Source organism: Lemur catta, chromosome 1 (assembly GCF_020740605.2).
Source record: "Lemur catta isolate mLemCat1 chromosome 1, mLemCat1.pri, whole genome shotgun sequence".
Lineage (NCBI taxonomy): Eukaryota > Metazoa > Chordata > Mammalia > Primates > Lemuridae > Lemur > Lemur catta.
In genome coordinates this window covers 187,695,915-187,711,555 of record NC_059128.1, presented here as the reverse complement: position 1 = coordinate 187,711,555, position 15,641 = coordinate 187,695,915, and the positions used below count along the sequence as shown (strand labels likewise).

At 34.5% G+C, this 15,641-nt stretch overlaps 1 protein-coding gene across 4 annotated transcripts in view; it reads right to left on the bottom strand.

Annotated features, from left to right (window-relative positions):
• The window catches only part of MLF1 (myeloid leukemia factor 1), a 39,178-nt gene that overhangs the window by 13,846 nt on the left and 9,691 nt on the right, over positions 1-15,641 (bottom strand). For all 4 annotated transcript variants that reach the window (XM_045539545.1, XM_045539544.1, XM_045539546.1 and 1 more), the window contains exon 2: positions 3,474-3,621. In XM_045539545.1, the coding sequence (XP_045395501.1) occupies positions 3,474-3,621 (148 nt within the window). The remainder of the gene's footprint in view (positions 1-3,473; positions 3,622-15,641) is intronic.

Below are 15,641 nucleotides of genomic sequence, written 5' to 3'. Positions count from 1 at the left end.
CGGCAAGCAGTCTTTTCCATTTTCTGCAATCAATTTCTAATTTCTGTTCCCACATTCACTTCTTGTTATAAAACACTGACTGTTAGAAAAGTCAGTGGGAAAAGCTGGGATACAGGTTTTTGTTGTTGTTGCTTTTTTTAAAATTTAATTTATTTTTGCTATTATATAAGTCCTTCATATTTAGAAACAAACTTGTCAAATATACCACACCCTAGGGAAAAGGAGAGCCTTATCTCCACAGTATGAATTACAAATATACAGGTAAAAAAATGAGTTTTGGCTAAAAGGCTGAATGTTCCTTTGAAAACCCAGTGTAAAAGGATGAAATTCCTGTATTTAAAAAATTACCACTGCCCTTCAACTGCCCTAGAACAATGCTCAGCGCTCTTGGTTAGCAAAAGATTTTCATAGTTTGAATAAGAAAAAGAATATATTGATGTTAGCTTTCTAAGATAATTGATACAATGTAGTAAAGAAAAATGTATACCACTTGATTTTAGATGCAAGAGGCAAGCAAATATTACCAAGCAACAGTACCATTTAAAAAGCCATGAGACTTATGTTTTATGAAATGTGTTGGTCTAAATTATCATTTATTTTTTTTTTTACCATTTACTTTTAATAGGTAGATGAATACTGCAGTTTTTCTTGGAAAAAATGTTTAAAGAGAGATTACAAAATGAGAAATAAGATGATAGTTTCCCACATAGATGATTTGCACTCTTTACTTACCATTGTTTAAGAAAAAGCTAATTGATTTGGAATTTATTTGAATGTCTATCATCGTGCTGTCCATTAAAGTAGTCACTAGCCACATGTGGCATTTAAAATTGAATTTAAAATAATTAAAATTGAATAAAATTTAAAATTTAGTTTTAGTAGCAATAGGCACCTTTCAAGGTGCACATTCAGAACATTTCCACTTTCTAGAAAGTTTTATTGGATGCTAGCCTATAGACTTTAGACTATGCTAATAAATGATTAATAATCATAGACAAAAGCTAATTTCTGCCACTATAAATTAGACAAGCACTATCGTCTAAATACAAGGGTCCATCCCCACACATTCATATGTTGAAGCCTAATCCCAAATATAATATAAACAGTAACATAACAAAATGTAATATAAACAGTCCCCAACTTTTTTTTGATTTTATGATAGTATGAAAGTGATACACATTCAATAGAAAACACACGTTGAGTACTCATACAACCATTTTGTTTTTCACTTTCAGTACAGTATTCAATAAATTACATGAGATATTCATCACTTTATTATAAAATAGGATTTGTGTTAGATGATTTTGCCCAACTATAGGCTAATGTATGTGTTCTGAGCATGTTTAAGATAGGGTAGACTAAGCTATGATGTTTGGTAGGTTAGGTGTATTAAATGCATTTTTGAGGGAAGATATTTTTAACTTATGATGGATTTATCGAGATGTAACCCCCTCATAAGTTCAGGAGTATCTGTAGTATTAATAGGTGGGGCCTTTAGGAGATGATTAGGTCATGAGGGTTCAGCCCTCTTGCATGAGATTAGTGGTTTATAAATAAAGTCTGAGGGAGCTTATTTGCCCCTTTCATCATGTAAGGATACTCTCTATGAAGCAGAAAGCAAAACCTCACCAGACAGTGAATCTGCCAGCACATTAATCTTAGACTTCCTAGCCTCTAGAACTGTGATAAATAAATTTCTGTTGTTTATAGGCTACCCAGTCCAAGGTATTTTGTTATAGCAGCCTGACTATCACAAAAAGGTTGCAATTTATTTTAGTTTTTCATTCAAATGTTGGTCTTGGCTTTCCTTTATATTTGGAATTGTTTTCCTACTGGGCTTTTCTTATTTAATAATCACATTTATGCAACCATATTCCTTGAGCTATAAATTTTCTTCTTTTCCCCCAACACTTATTTTAAAGGCACTTTGGCAAGACAAATATAATATGAAGCATGCTAAAGTGCAAACAGTTGTAAATTATGAATCTTACAAACTACAGTTTCATAGAAATTTACCTTTTTAGTTATATATCTCCTATTCCTGCTCTTGTCAAACATTCAGTGTTTTAAATGTGTTTTAAATACAAGAAACATTTATTTCTGCTTCCAATGGATGACCAGCAGAGTTATAGCTGATGTGTATAGACATCTTCAATAAGAAATTTTCAGCTGAATTATAAACAGGTCTCCTTTCTATGCTTACAAGAAACGGAATAAAATTGTCACTTCTTGCTTCTTCCATAAAAACTATGAATAGACCATTTACACACATAAATACAAAGAGCTATATGTAGCTCTACTGCATATAGTAGGGCTTTCCTTGCTATAGTTACAGCAAATATACAAAATATTTTAATGCTTACATAAAAGATATAATTTCAGAATATCACAAGTTATTTTTTTTTGCCCTCTTTGACATTTTTCCTCTGATATTAATTTTAAACTTTTATGGAAACTGATAAGTACTAAAAGTATATATAATGATACCACTATTCACTAATTAAAAGAAAAATAGTTGGGATGTCAATATGCTGCTTGGGAATAATATGTATGAAAAAGAATGTGAAGATTACTTTTACTTTAAATGGAAAGGTAATTTTATTCATCAAACTTCTTAGGACTATCTGAAATATTTTGCTCTATTTAAGCTTACTCAAACAGAAAATATAAAAATTTTTTCTGGAAGATTCTGGAAGTTCGTCAATTGACCAATTCAATGTTTACTGAGTTCCAAATATCTATGTTTCAGTTGCAGATTCACCTTTATAGAAACCCCTGAAGATCTGTTATCTTAGAATTGCCATTCCTGAGGCCGAAAAAGCAACAGAAATAAATAAAAGAGGCAAAAAAGAAAATGGTTAAGATACACAAATATTCTGGGTTTTTTTAAGTTGAGTATGTTTCAGTTGTAACCTCCCAGCTTTGCTCTCAGACAAGACTTATGTAAATAGACTGCAGTTGTGCAAGGCTTTTGAGATACAATTAAAGGTTAACCTAAGCTTTGAAGATCCAAGGAAACCATGCAAAAGATTAGTGTTTCCTGGTCCAATAAATATAATTCATTAAACTGTAGCTTCTGATATTATTTTAAAGTATTAAAAAAAGTGTATGGGACAGGACGGTTATTTCCTTGCCTAACCTAATTAAGACAAGGAAGAAGTTATAAGGTGATACACACACACACACACACACACACACATACACACACACACACATATATGAAAAATAATGCTTTAAGTTTGGCTTATAATATGGTTCTGAATGTTTTGGTAGCATACAGTGGAATTCTATACGGCTAACAATTCATTGTTCAAGGATTCAGCTTTCCAATAGGTCCCTCCTTTTATATAACAGTTATATCTATAATACAAGTATAGTGATATTCTATCATCATAAATATATACTTCTATAAAAATTTTCTTCAAATTCCTACAGGACCTTCTCACTAATTGTCTTTTTAAAAATGAACTTACAGTCAAGGAATCTTCGTCATCATTATGTCTCGTATGATTATGAACTCTCCCTCTACCATCAGAGATACTGAGCAAGTCTCTTCCAAAAGGTTCAGAAAAATTTCTCATCATCTGTTGTATACTTTCTCGGTGTGCAAGAAAAGAATCACTGTTGAAAATACATAAAAATACATGTAAGATTAAGTGTTGGACTTTAAATAATAAGTAGGCAGCTAAATACTACAAAGAATGATTTGGGGTTAATATGCTTGTTAAGAGACTAAAGAAGAGTTTCAGAGAAGACAATTATCTCATAAGACCCATTATCAGATGGTCCCCAATTTATGATGGATCAACTTAAGATTTTTCTGCTCTATGATAGTATGAAAGCAATATGCATTCAGTAGAAACTGTACTTTGAATACTCATACAAACCATTCTGCTTTTCACTTTCAGCACAGTATTCAATAAATTCCATGAGATATTCAATACTTTATTATAAAATAGGCTATGTGTTACATGATTTTTCCCAACTGTAGGCACATTTAAGACAGGCTAGGGTAAGCTATGTTGTTCAGCAGGTTAGGTGTATTAAATGCATTTTGATGTACGGTATTTTCAATTTAAAATGGGTTTATTGGGACGTAACCTCATCTTAAGTCAACAAGTCTGTTTATAAATACAATTTATGAAAACCTGTTCTTTTATTTGCTATCCACTATAATTCACTTACATTTAATAATAAACATACACCTTTATTTACTCCATACTGTACAGCAATGGTAAACACAAGGTAACATGTCTTAGGTACCTTAAGCTAAGGGAAATGGCAAAGAAAGGAACCTGAAAAATATTGCGACAAATAGAGACCGCTTTGAGCAGTCAACAATATAAATTCTAGAGAGGACTAATTAATAAAGAATGCTGGCTTGTTTTTTTTTAAAACTCTTATTTATGAAATATAAGCATTGAGAATTATAGGGACATTACAAACACAGTAAAGATATAACATTTTTTTAATAAACCAAGACAAAGCTACAGATAACTTCTATGAGGCTAACTTTGGTTTCCAAGATCTCTAAATACTAGAATCAGCACACAACAAAAATATCTGCTAAATCTTAAAGCAGTGTTTCTCAAATGTTTTTGAGATTACCAACTAACCAGTGAGCTGGTTAGCAATGCAGATTCTTGTTTAATGCCTCCCCCAGTCCTCCAATCTAATTTACTTACTATAGATAGCCATGATAGTTCCGGATTGACCATATTTAGTCAAAAGGGGGAGTGTTACACTAATTCTAGGAAAACACTGCCCTTTTCCAAGAAATAATATGAATATTCCTCCCCTTGTTCAGCCTATAGTTAAGCCAGTGCTTAAATAGTGAAACTAAAGGGACCATGGACGCTGTTCTCCTCCAAAGAGAGAACTAGCCTCTACTCTGTCTATGGAGTATATTTTCTATACTTCCTAAATAAAACTCATTTTCACTTTACACTGTTGTCTCACTCCTGAATTCTTTCTTGCCTGAAGCCAAGGACCCCAGTTGGACTTCAAGTGATTCCCAGAGTTGGGACTTACTTTCCTGTGGCACTTAGGTCAGTCACTCTTCCCCCTTTCTAATCTAATTCCAATCCTCTGATGTCATCAAGAGGAAGCTCAAAAATTCTGTCTTCTTCCAGTAATCCCAGGCAGAAAGAGATTTTCCTTTGAATTTCATAGTACTAGCATACATAAACCTATTCCAAAAGAGCTCAGATTTATTCATATATTACCTTGGAAGTTAAAACACAAAGTGAATTGCTTCATGTTCCATTGCTTTAAGATTAGCAAACTACTAAACTGGATTTGTGCTTGTGTGTGTAGAGAGGTGTTTTAATTCAGTTTTATTTAGGTATGATTTATGTACAGTGCAATTTACCCATTTTAATTATATAGTATAGATGAATTTTGAAAAATATAGTCATAACCACCACTACAATTAAGATGTAGAACATCTCCATCATTCCAAAAAGTTACCTCTTCCCCTTTGCAGATAATTACCTTCTCCTAACCCTAGTTACCGCTAAAAGGCTTTTCGTCACTACAGTTTTGCCTCTTCCAGAATTTCATATAACGGAATCATATAATATATTGTCTTTTTGTCTAACTTCTTTCACTTAGCATAATGCTTCTGTGATCCATCCATGTTGTCCCATGTATCGGTTCATTTTGTTTTATTGCTAAGTCCATTGTATGTATATGATTATATCACAATATAATCACAAAACTCTAGTTTTTGGCTATTAAGAATAAAGCTGCTATGAATATTCATGTACAACAGTCTTTGTGTATACATAGTTTTATTTCTCTTGAGTAAACACCTAAGAATTGGACTGCTGGGTTGTATGGTAAGAGTGTATTAACTTTATAAAAACTGAACTTAGAGTTCCAGTTGTACTCTATTCTTGCTGAATGTGAAATAGTCTTCTTAATTTTAGCCATTTGAGTAGTGGTGTAATAATACCTCACTGTGATTTTCTTTTGTATTATTTGGCATTCATATATCTTCTTTGATAAAGTGTCTATTCAAATATTTTTCCCATTTAAAAAATCAAGTTGTCTCTTGTTATTGAGTTGTTAGAGTTCTTTAACTATTCTGGACACAAGTCTTTTATCAGATGTATGTCTTGTACTTTTTTCCCAGTCTTAAACTTGCTTTTTCATTTTCTTAATATCAATCAATTGATTCAGCCACACAGCCATGAACCTTTGTTAGGTTTTCAGTTTTTATCACATTTTGCCAATGTGATTAAGTTAAGTTAAGGATCTTGATGTGGGAAAGATTATCCTGGGTTATCCCACAGAGCTGAGTGTAATAATGTGGGTCCTTCTAAGAAGACAGTAGTGTCATAATCAGAAGATGCAATGCTGCTGGCCTTGAAAATCGAGGAAGAGGCCAAAAGCCAAGGAACACAAGCAGTCTCTAGAAGCTAGAAAAAACAAGGAAACATTCTCTTCTACAATCTCCAGAAGGAATGAAGCCCTGTCAACACCTTATTTTAGCTCAGGGAGACCCATTTTGGACTTCTGAACACCACTGTAATATAATAAATTTGTGATGTTTTAAGTCACTAAATTTGTGGTAATTTGTTACCAACAATAGGAAAATAATATAAGTTTTATAATCTTAATTTTAAAACATACAAGTCTCACTTCTGTTAAACTATACATTCTTCTATACCAGAAACTTAATCTTTTTTGATTTTTTTTGAGACAGAGTCTCACTTTGTTGCCTGGGCTAGAGTGCCATGGCATCTGCCTAGCTCACAGCAACCTCAAACTCCTGGGCTCAAGCAATCCTACTGCCACAGCCTCCCGAGTAGCTGGGACTACAGGCATGCACCACCATGCCCAGCTAATTTTTTCCATATATATTTTTAGTTGTCCAGATAATTTATTTCTATTTTTTTTTTTAATAGAGATGGGGTCTCGCTCTTGCTCAGGCTAGTCTCGAACTCCTGAGCTCAAACGATCCGCCCTCCTTGGCCTCCCAGAGTGCTAGGATTACAGGCATGAGCCACCACGCTGAGCCACCGCACCCAGCCCAGAAATTTAATTTTTATTCACTCATATTAACAACCTCTGTGCTTGACAAGTACACCTTATAAATGTTTACTGAATTGGAAACATACTATATATCAGATGATTTCCCCACCATTTCTTGGGAAAACTGATAACTATTCTAAATTAAAGGCTCTACTCACCTTGGTGTTTGCTACATAGAGAAGCATCTCCATTGCAATCAATGCCTGAAGTTCTGAACTTATTCCTTAGTGAATTCTGATTTAGGGGGTGAGGGAACTTATATTTAAACTACAGTTGGTTTTCTCTGACTCAAGTATTTTAATACATGGGACATATATCTCCTGATCCACAGTTCTATGGGCTTCTTGTACCTTTGTTTCAGCTGCTCTAGATAAAGACTGCCTGTATGCTTGAGAACCTCCACCCTCAACTGAGGTTTATTCATGTTATAGAAACTTATAAGTCAGGTAATCCCAAACACAGTCTCCATATTTTGTAAACATCTATAGAACTTTTTCTTATGATGCAGAACTAGACCTACAAAATACTTATTTTTGTAGATTTATGTTCATTTTCCTCTATCTTTAGATGAAACTAACAAAATTGATGACTTAGGATGAGGACAATTTTAAATGTGTTACATTGGGGATGTAACATGTATTAGTTATCTATTGTTGCTGCAACAGCTTAAAACAACAAACATTTATTATGTCACAATTTCTGTTGATTCAGAATCAGGAGTAGTTTAGCTGAGTAGTTCTGACTCAGAGCCTCTTGGTAGGCTACAATAAAGTTGTCAGTTAAGGCTACGGTCATCTCAAGTCTTGTCTGAAGGAGAATCCACTTCCCAAGTTTATTCACATGGCCTTTGGCTGGTCTCAAAAAATCTGCTTCTAGCCTCACTCATGTGGACTTCTCCACAGGGTTGCCTCACATCATGGTAGCTGCTTCCCCCAGAGTGAGCCATCATGCATGACAGAACACCAAAGACAGAAGCCAAGGTCTTTCTAAAATATAATTTCTACCCAAAGGAAAAGAAATCATTATATCAAAGAGATACCTGCACTCATATATTTATTGCAGCACTATTCACAATAGCAAAGAAATGGAATTGACCTAAGTGTCCATCTATGGATGACTGGATAAAGAAAATATTTTTGTGTGTGTGTATACATGTATATAAAAATATATATACATATACTATGTATACACAAACACCCCCCCATGGAATACTACTCAGCCATAAAAAAGAATGACATCGTGTATTTTGCAGCAAAAAGGATGGAATTAGAGGCCATTATCTTTAAGTGACATAACTCAGAAACAGAAAGTCAAATACCTTATGTTCTCTCCTGTTAAGTGGGAACTAAATAATGTGTACTCATGGATATAAGAAAGTGGAATAGAAATTGAAGACTCAGAAGAGTAGAAGAGTGGGAGGGGGGTGAAGGATGACAAATTACTTAATGAGTACAATGTACACTATTTAGGTGATGGCTACCTAAAAGCTCAGACTTCACCACTATGCAATACATTCATTTAACAAAACTGCGCGTGTACCCCTAAAATCTATAAAAATTAAAAACAAAATTTAAAAGGTATAATTTTAGAAGTGAAATCCTACCACTTCTCTTGCATTTGGTATTTATTAGAAACACATTAGTACATCCTGTCCATGTTCAGGGGAAGAGATAATGTAAGGATATCAATATCAGGGAGTACTTCTCATTGGAGGCCACCCTAGTAGCTGTCTACAACACATACAAATTAGTAAATTCATTAGCTTACCAGAGACCATATATAATCAAGTTTATAACATTCCTAACTAAAATTAAGTTTAATAATATCAGAACATTTTGCAGCATGCCACAAATAAATATCAGATATTAGGTGATACAAAACAAAAATGGAAGGCTTTTAACTTTTAGATAGGAAATTCAGAAGGTACATTAGAATAATCAACACAATTTACTCTTTTTCTACTTTGTGGAGAAATAAGTGAATGAGCTACAAGAAGTAAAGGACACATATACATGACTTTATTTGAAAAGTTTTAAGTGCTAAAGGAAAGAAGATAATAGCTTGAAGAATATCGGGAAAGAGTTTTGAGGAAAAGGGAGAGAAATTGTATTAGAAGACTTTTTTGCTAGATTAAAACAAATAGTTTTAGTTGGCATAGATTTCATAAATTCTGCTTATTTAATTTTTAACTTTGTAATCTTTTAGTAGTCTCAGGACCTTGTAAGTCCCCTTGAATTATAACAAGAAATAATATTAGTAGTTACAAATCAGGCCCATTAGTACAGAGAGAATGCTGCCATTGAGGTGGATACTTCATTAGGAGCTGATGCTTTCAGGATCTCTTTTTGGCTTGTCATAATTCAAGCTTATGTTCTTTATTATTCTCTTAATCATCATTCATAGACATATCATTCAGTATGCTAGTGCCAGGTTAATAATTACAAACTGTATTTTACAGCATTTCAATCTTCTGGGACTACTTTATGCAGACTCGGAAAGAACAGCTGGATGGTTTTTCTCAAAATTGCTTTAAATAATGTTATTTTTTATGCACATACTTTTGGTAGACAGAATAATGGTGCCCCTGAAGACCTCCACATCCTAATCGCCAGAACCTGTGAATATGTTATGTTACATGGCAAGGGGGAATGAAGGTTACAAATGAAATTAAGGTTGTTATTCAGCTATCCTTAAAATAAGGAGATCAGCCTGGATTTTGCAGGATGACTCAATTTAATCCAAGAACCATTCAATCTGGAAGAAGGATGTAAGAGTCAGAAAGAGGTGAAGATGCCTTTTTCTTTCCCTTCACCTGTGCATTAAAACTGCAAGGATTCCACTGACCTTCCAACTATTGAAACCCAAAGGTCATTTCTCTTCCTCCTTAAATTTCAGCAGCATGAAACATCTTTAACGTTGAAAGCAATGCACTGTTATGAACTTGATTAATAAACTTCTCCTGAATTCTTATTTGATAGTTCCTTTTCCTTCATACCCTTTACAGAGCTTTTTGGTATCACAGATATGTTGCTGGTGTCTCAAAAAGTTAATACTCTCAGCCTTGGGGTGCCACTCAGCCTTGGAGTGGCACTTGGGGATGTCAAAGATCCTGGAGCTGGTTAACTCCAGCTCCATCAGTCTCTCTGTCTTGTATGTCAGGGTTCATGTGCAAATTATCTTCTAAATGTGAATGACATTAAACATTGAAAAGCACTGTCCCCCAGACATGCTTTCTCCAGGCTTTATCCTTTTTCCAGTATTCTTTTCCCTGTCCTCCAAGGACTATTTAACTTGAAAATGCTCAAAAATCACCAGAGGCACTTACTAAAATGACAGATTCTTGAGACATACACCCAGAATTTTGACTGAGTATATTTGGAGCATGGCCCCAGTAATCTGTATTCTAGCAAGCACTTCAGGTAATTCTGATGCAGATATTCCAAGGGCCTAAAATGAATAAATACTAATCTACTTAACCATTTAGCAGGGCTCCCTTGTTCAATTTCCACTTATTTTGATGCAAACAGTCTCAATTATTTAAGAAATATTCAGTCAATACCTACATAAAAGGCATAGTGCCAAGCAGTGGGGACAGAGCCCCAACTTTTGGAGGTCTAAAGCCAATTTTCAACTTCCTATTGGCCAGGAAGTTGGCATACTTTCTAAAGTACTGGGAGTATAAATTATAAATAATGATAAAGCTAAAATCAAATAATTTGTCTATTTATACTTTAATAACTCTTTAAACCTCATTATTTCCAACACTGTCTTTTTCCTTAGCCTGCTTTTCCTCTTTATGTCTCTATTTCTATGAAAGACATAGTAATCATTCTGCGAGTTATTCAAGTTCAAAACTTCAGGTATAGTTGGGTTTTTATCTGTCCCATGCTAGCTCCAAGGGAGGGAAAGGGTGAACAATTATTCTATTGAAAGAACAGGGCAGACAGTGCTCTAGTTCAATCTCTCACTATCAAGAAAAGTTGAGGTTGCTTTGGCTCTTACATCTTATTGTTTCCTTCCAGGATTCTAACATTTAGTAATTTGAGCACAGTAAACTCTTGAGTATCTTATGCTTAAATTTCTGTATTTCACGCTCAAACTCAAATGGCTTACCTGGGCATATAAATCTACATTATTTACCCTCAGTATTTTGAGGATATTGCTCCACCACCTTCCTGCATCTAGCGTTTCTGAAGAGAGTTCTGATGACAATTTGGTTCTCATTCTTTCTAAGAAATCTAAACTCGTTGGAAGCTTTATCATTCTTTTCTTTATATATTTTTAATGTACTAAAATTATATTATCATGGGTCTAAGTGTAGATTTTAAAAATTGTCCTTTTTAATCTGGGTTCCAAGGATTTCAGCCTTTCATTAGTTCTAGAAATTGTTCTTTGGATATTTCCTATTACCTTATTTCTATCTATTCCTTCCTTGTCAAACTTTTCTTTTATTTCAGCATATTACAAAGGTACAAATGTGTAGGTTACATATATTGCCTTTGTCCCATCCAAGTCAGAGCTTCAAGCATGTCCATCCCCTAGACGGTGCACACTGCACCCATTAGATGTGAACATACCCATCCCCCCCCACCTCCCCAACACCTGATGAATGTTACTACTATATGTGCACTTAAGTGTTGATCAGTTAAAACCAATTTGATGGTGAGTGCATGTGGTGCTTGTTTTTCCATTCTTGTGATACTTCACTTAGCAGAATGGGCTCCAGCTCTATCCAGGATAATACAAGAGGTGCTATATCACCATTGTTTTTTGTGGCTGAATAGAACTCCATGGTATACACATACCACATTTTATTGATCCACTCATGGATTGATGGGCACTTGGGTTGTTTCCACATCTTTGCAATTGTGAATTGTGCTGCTATAAAGATTCTAGTGCAGATGTCTTTTTTATAGAATGTCTTTTATTCTTTTGGGTAGATGCCCAGTAATGGGATTGCTGGATCAAATGGTAGTTCTACTTGTATCTCTTTCAGGTGTCTCCATATTGCTTTCCACAGAGGTTGTATTAGTTTGCAGTCCCACCAGCAGTGTATGAGTGTTCCTATCTCTCCACATCCACACCAACATTTATTGTTTCCAGACTTTTTAATAAAGGCCGTTCTCACTGGGGATAAGTGATATCTCATTTTGGTTTTGATTTGCATTTCACTGATGATTAGAGATGTTGAGCATTTTTTCATATATTTGTTAGCCATTAGTCTATCTTATTTTGAAAAGTTTCTTTCCATGTCCTTTGTCCACTTTTTTATAGGGTTATTTGATTTTTTATTCCTGATTTTCCTGAGTTCTATATAGATTCTAGTTATCAGCCCTTTATGGGATGTGTAACATGAGAATATTTTCTCCCATTCTGTAGGTTGTCTGTTTGCTCTTATGATAGTTTCCTTGGCTGTGCAGAAGCTTTTTAATTTGATCAGGTCCCATTCATTTATTTTTGTTGTTGCAGTGATTGCCTTTGAGGTCTTCTTCATAAATTCTTTGCCTAAGCCAATGTCTATAAGAGTTTTTCCAACATTTTCTTCTAGAATTCTTATAGTTTCACACTGTAGGTTTCAGTTTGTTATCCACTGAGTTGATTTTTGTGAGAGGTGAAAGGTGCAGATCCTGTTTCAGTCTTCTACATGTGGCTATCCAGTTTTCCCAGCACCATTTATTAAATAAGGTTTCTTTTTCCCAGTGTATGTTTCTGTCTGCTTTGTCAAAGATCAGATGACTATATGAAGATGGTTTTATATCTGCGTTCTCAGATCTGTTCCATTGGTCTATTTCTCTGTTCTTGTGTCAGTACCACCATGCTGTTTTAGTTACTATAGCCTTGTAGTATAGCTTGAAATCTGGTAAATCAATGCCTCCCAATTTGTTAATTTTGCTTAAGATTGCTTTTGCTCTACAGGGTCTTCTCTGGTTCCATACGAAGCATAGAATTATTTTTTTCTGTATCTGTGAAAAATGATGTTGTTATTTTAATAAAAGTTGCATTGAATCTATAGATCACTTTGGGTAGTAGAGACATTTTAACAATGTTGATTCTGCAACCCATGAGCATGGTATCGTTTTCCACCTGTTTACATCCTCTGCTATTGCTTTTCTCAGTGTTTCATAGTTCTCTCTGTAGAGGTCTTTTACCTCCTTAGTTAAATGTATTCCTGGGTATTTTACTTGCTTTGTTGCTATCGTGAAGGGAATTGAGTCTTTGATTTAGTTCTCAGTTTGACTGTTGTTGGCGTATAGGAATGCTACTGATTTTGTACATTGATTTTGTCACCTGAGATTTTGCTGAATTTGTTTATCAATTCCAGTAGTCTCATGGCAGAATCTTTGGGGTTTTCTAGATATAAGATCATATTGTCAACAAAGAGTGATAGCTTGACCTCTTTTTTTCCCCATTTGGATGCCACTGATTTCCTTTTCTTGTCTGATTGCTCTGTCTAGGACTGCCAGCACTATGTTGCATAGAAGCGGAGATAAAGGGCAACCTTGTCTGGTTCCAGTACTAAGTGGGAATACTTTCAATTTTTGTCATTCAGTATGATCCTCACTGTGGGTTTGTCATATATGGCTTGTATCATTTTTATGTAAGTACCATCTATGCCTATCTTCTTAAGCATTCTTATCATAAAACGGTGTTGAATTTTGTCAAATGCTTCCTCTGCATGTATTGAGAGGATCATATGGTCTTTATGTTTGCTTCTATTTATGTGGTGAATTATACTTATAGATTTGTATATGTTGAACCATCTCTACATCTCTGGGATGAAGCTCACTTGGTCATGATGGATTATTTTTTTTTATAAGCACCTGAATTCATTTTGCTAGGATTTTGTTGAGAATTTTTGCATCTATATTCATTAGGGATATTGTTCTGTACTTTTCTATTTTTGTTGCGTCCTTTCCTGGTTTTGGTATCAGGGTGATGTTGGCTTCATAAAATGTGTTGGGGAGGATTCCATCCTTCTCAATGTTGTGGAATAATTTCTGCAGGATAGGCACCAGTTCTTGTTTGTATTTCTGGTAAAATTCAGGTGTGAAACCATCTCATCTGGGGCTTTTCTTTTTAGGAAAGTTTTTTATTGCTGTTTCAATTTCGGTACTTGATATTGGTCTGTTTAGGAATTCTATTTCTTCTTGATTGAGCCTAGGGAGGCTGTGTGTTTCTAAGAATTTGTCAATTTCCTCCATATTTTTCAGTTTATGTGCATATAGGTTTTTAAAGTGTTCATAGATGATATTTTGTATTTCCGTGGCATCAGTTGTAATATCTCCTTTTTCATTCCTGATGGAGCTTATTAGAGTTCTTTCTTTTCTGCTTGTTGTTAATCTAGCCTGAGGCATGTCAATTTTATTTTTTCAAAGAACAAACTTTTTATTTTATTAATCTTCTACATAGTTTTTCTCTATTATCAATTTTATTTATCTCTACTCTGATCTTTGTTATTTCTTTTCTTCTGCTGGGCTTGGGGTCAGTTTGCTCATCCTTTTCCAGTTCTTTGAGATAGTACATTAGATTGTTTATTTGTGATTTCTTGGATGTAGACATGTATGGATACAAATATTCCTCTCAGGACTGCTTTAGCTGCGTCCCACAGATTTTGAAAACTTGTGTCTCCTTTGTCATTTAGTTCAAAGAATCTTTTGATTTCCATCTTGATTTCCTCCTTAATGGAATAATCATTCAGCAGAAGGTTATTTAGTTTCCATGACTTTGTGTAGAGATGAGAGTTTTTATGAGTTGATTTCTAATTTTATTCCACTGTGGCCTGAGAAAATGCATAATATAATTTCTATTTTTTTTTAATTTTTTGAGAAATGCTCTGTGGCCTAGGATATGGTCAATCTTAGAGAATGTTCCATGACCTGATAAGAAAAACGTATATTCAGTGGTTTTTGGGTAGAATGTTCTGTAAATGTCAGTCAGGCCCATTGGTTCTAGGGTTCTGTTTAAGTCCATTGCTTCATTGTTTATTTTCTGTTTAGAGGATCTGTCCTGTTCTAGCAGTGGGGTGTTGAAGTCTACGGCTATTATGGTGTTGCTGTTTATCATTTTGTTTAGATCAAGTAGGATATGCTTTATGAATCTGGGTGCACCTGAGTTAGGTGCATAAATATTTAGAAGTGTTATGTCTTCTTGTTGAATTGTACCCTTCATATTATGCAGTGACCCTCTTTGTCTTTCATAGCTTTTGTTGATTTGAAGACTAATTTATCTGAAATCAGAACCACCATGCCAGTTTTCTTTTGACTTCCATTTGCTTTAAATATTGTTTTCCATCCCTTCACCTTGAGTCTGAATGCATCCTTGTGGGTTAGATGTGTTTCCTGAAGACAGCAGATACTTGGCTTCTGTATATTTATCCATTCGGCCAGTCTATGTCTCTTTAGTGGGCATTTCAAGCCATTCACATTTATTGAGAGAATTGATAAGTGAAGCAAATTTCTGTTCATCCTGTTGAATTGAACTTTGTTGCTTTGTTTTCTCTATTGAGCCATTGTGGTATCTGGCCTTTGACCTTTAGCTTTTGGATGATTTTACATTCGTGAGTGTTTATTGTGCTGATCCATGTGTAACACTGTTTTGAGTAC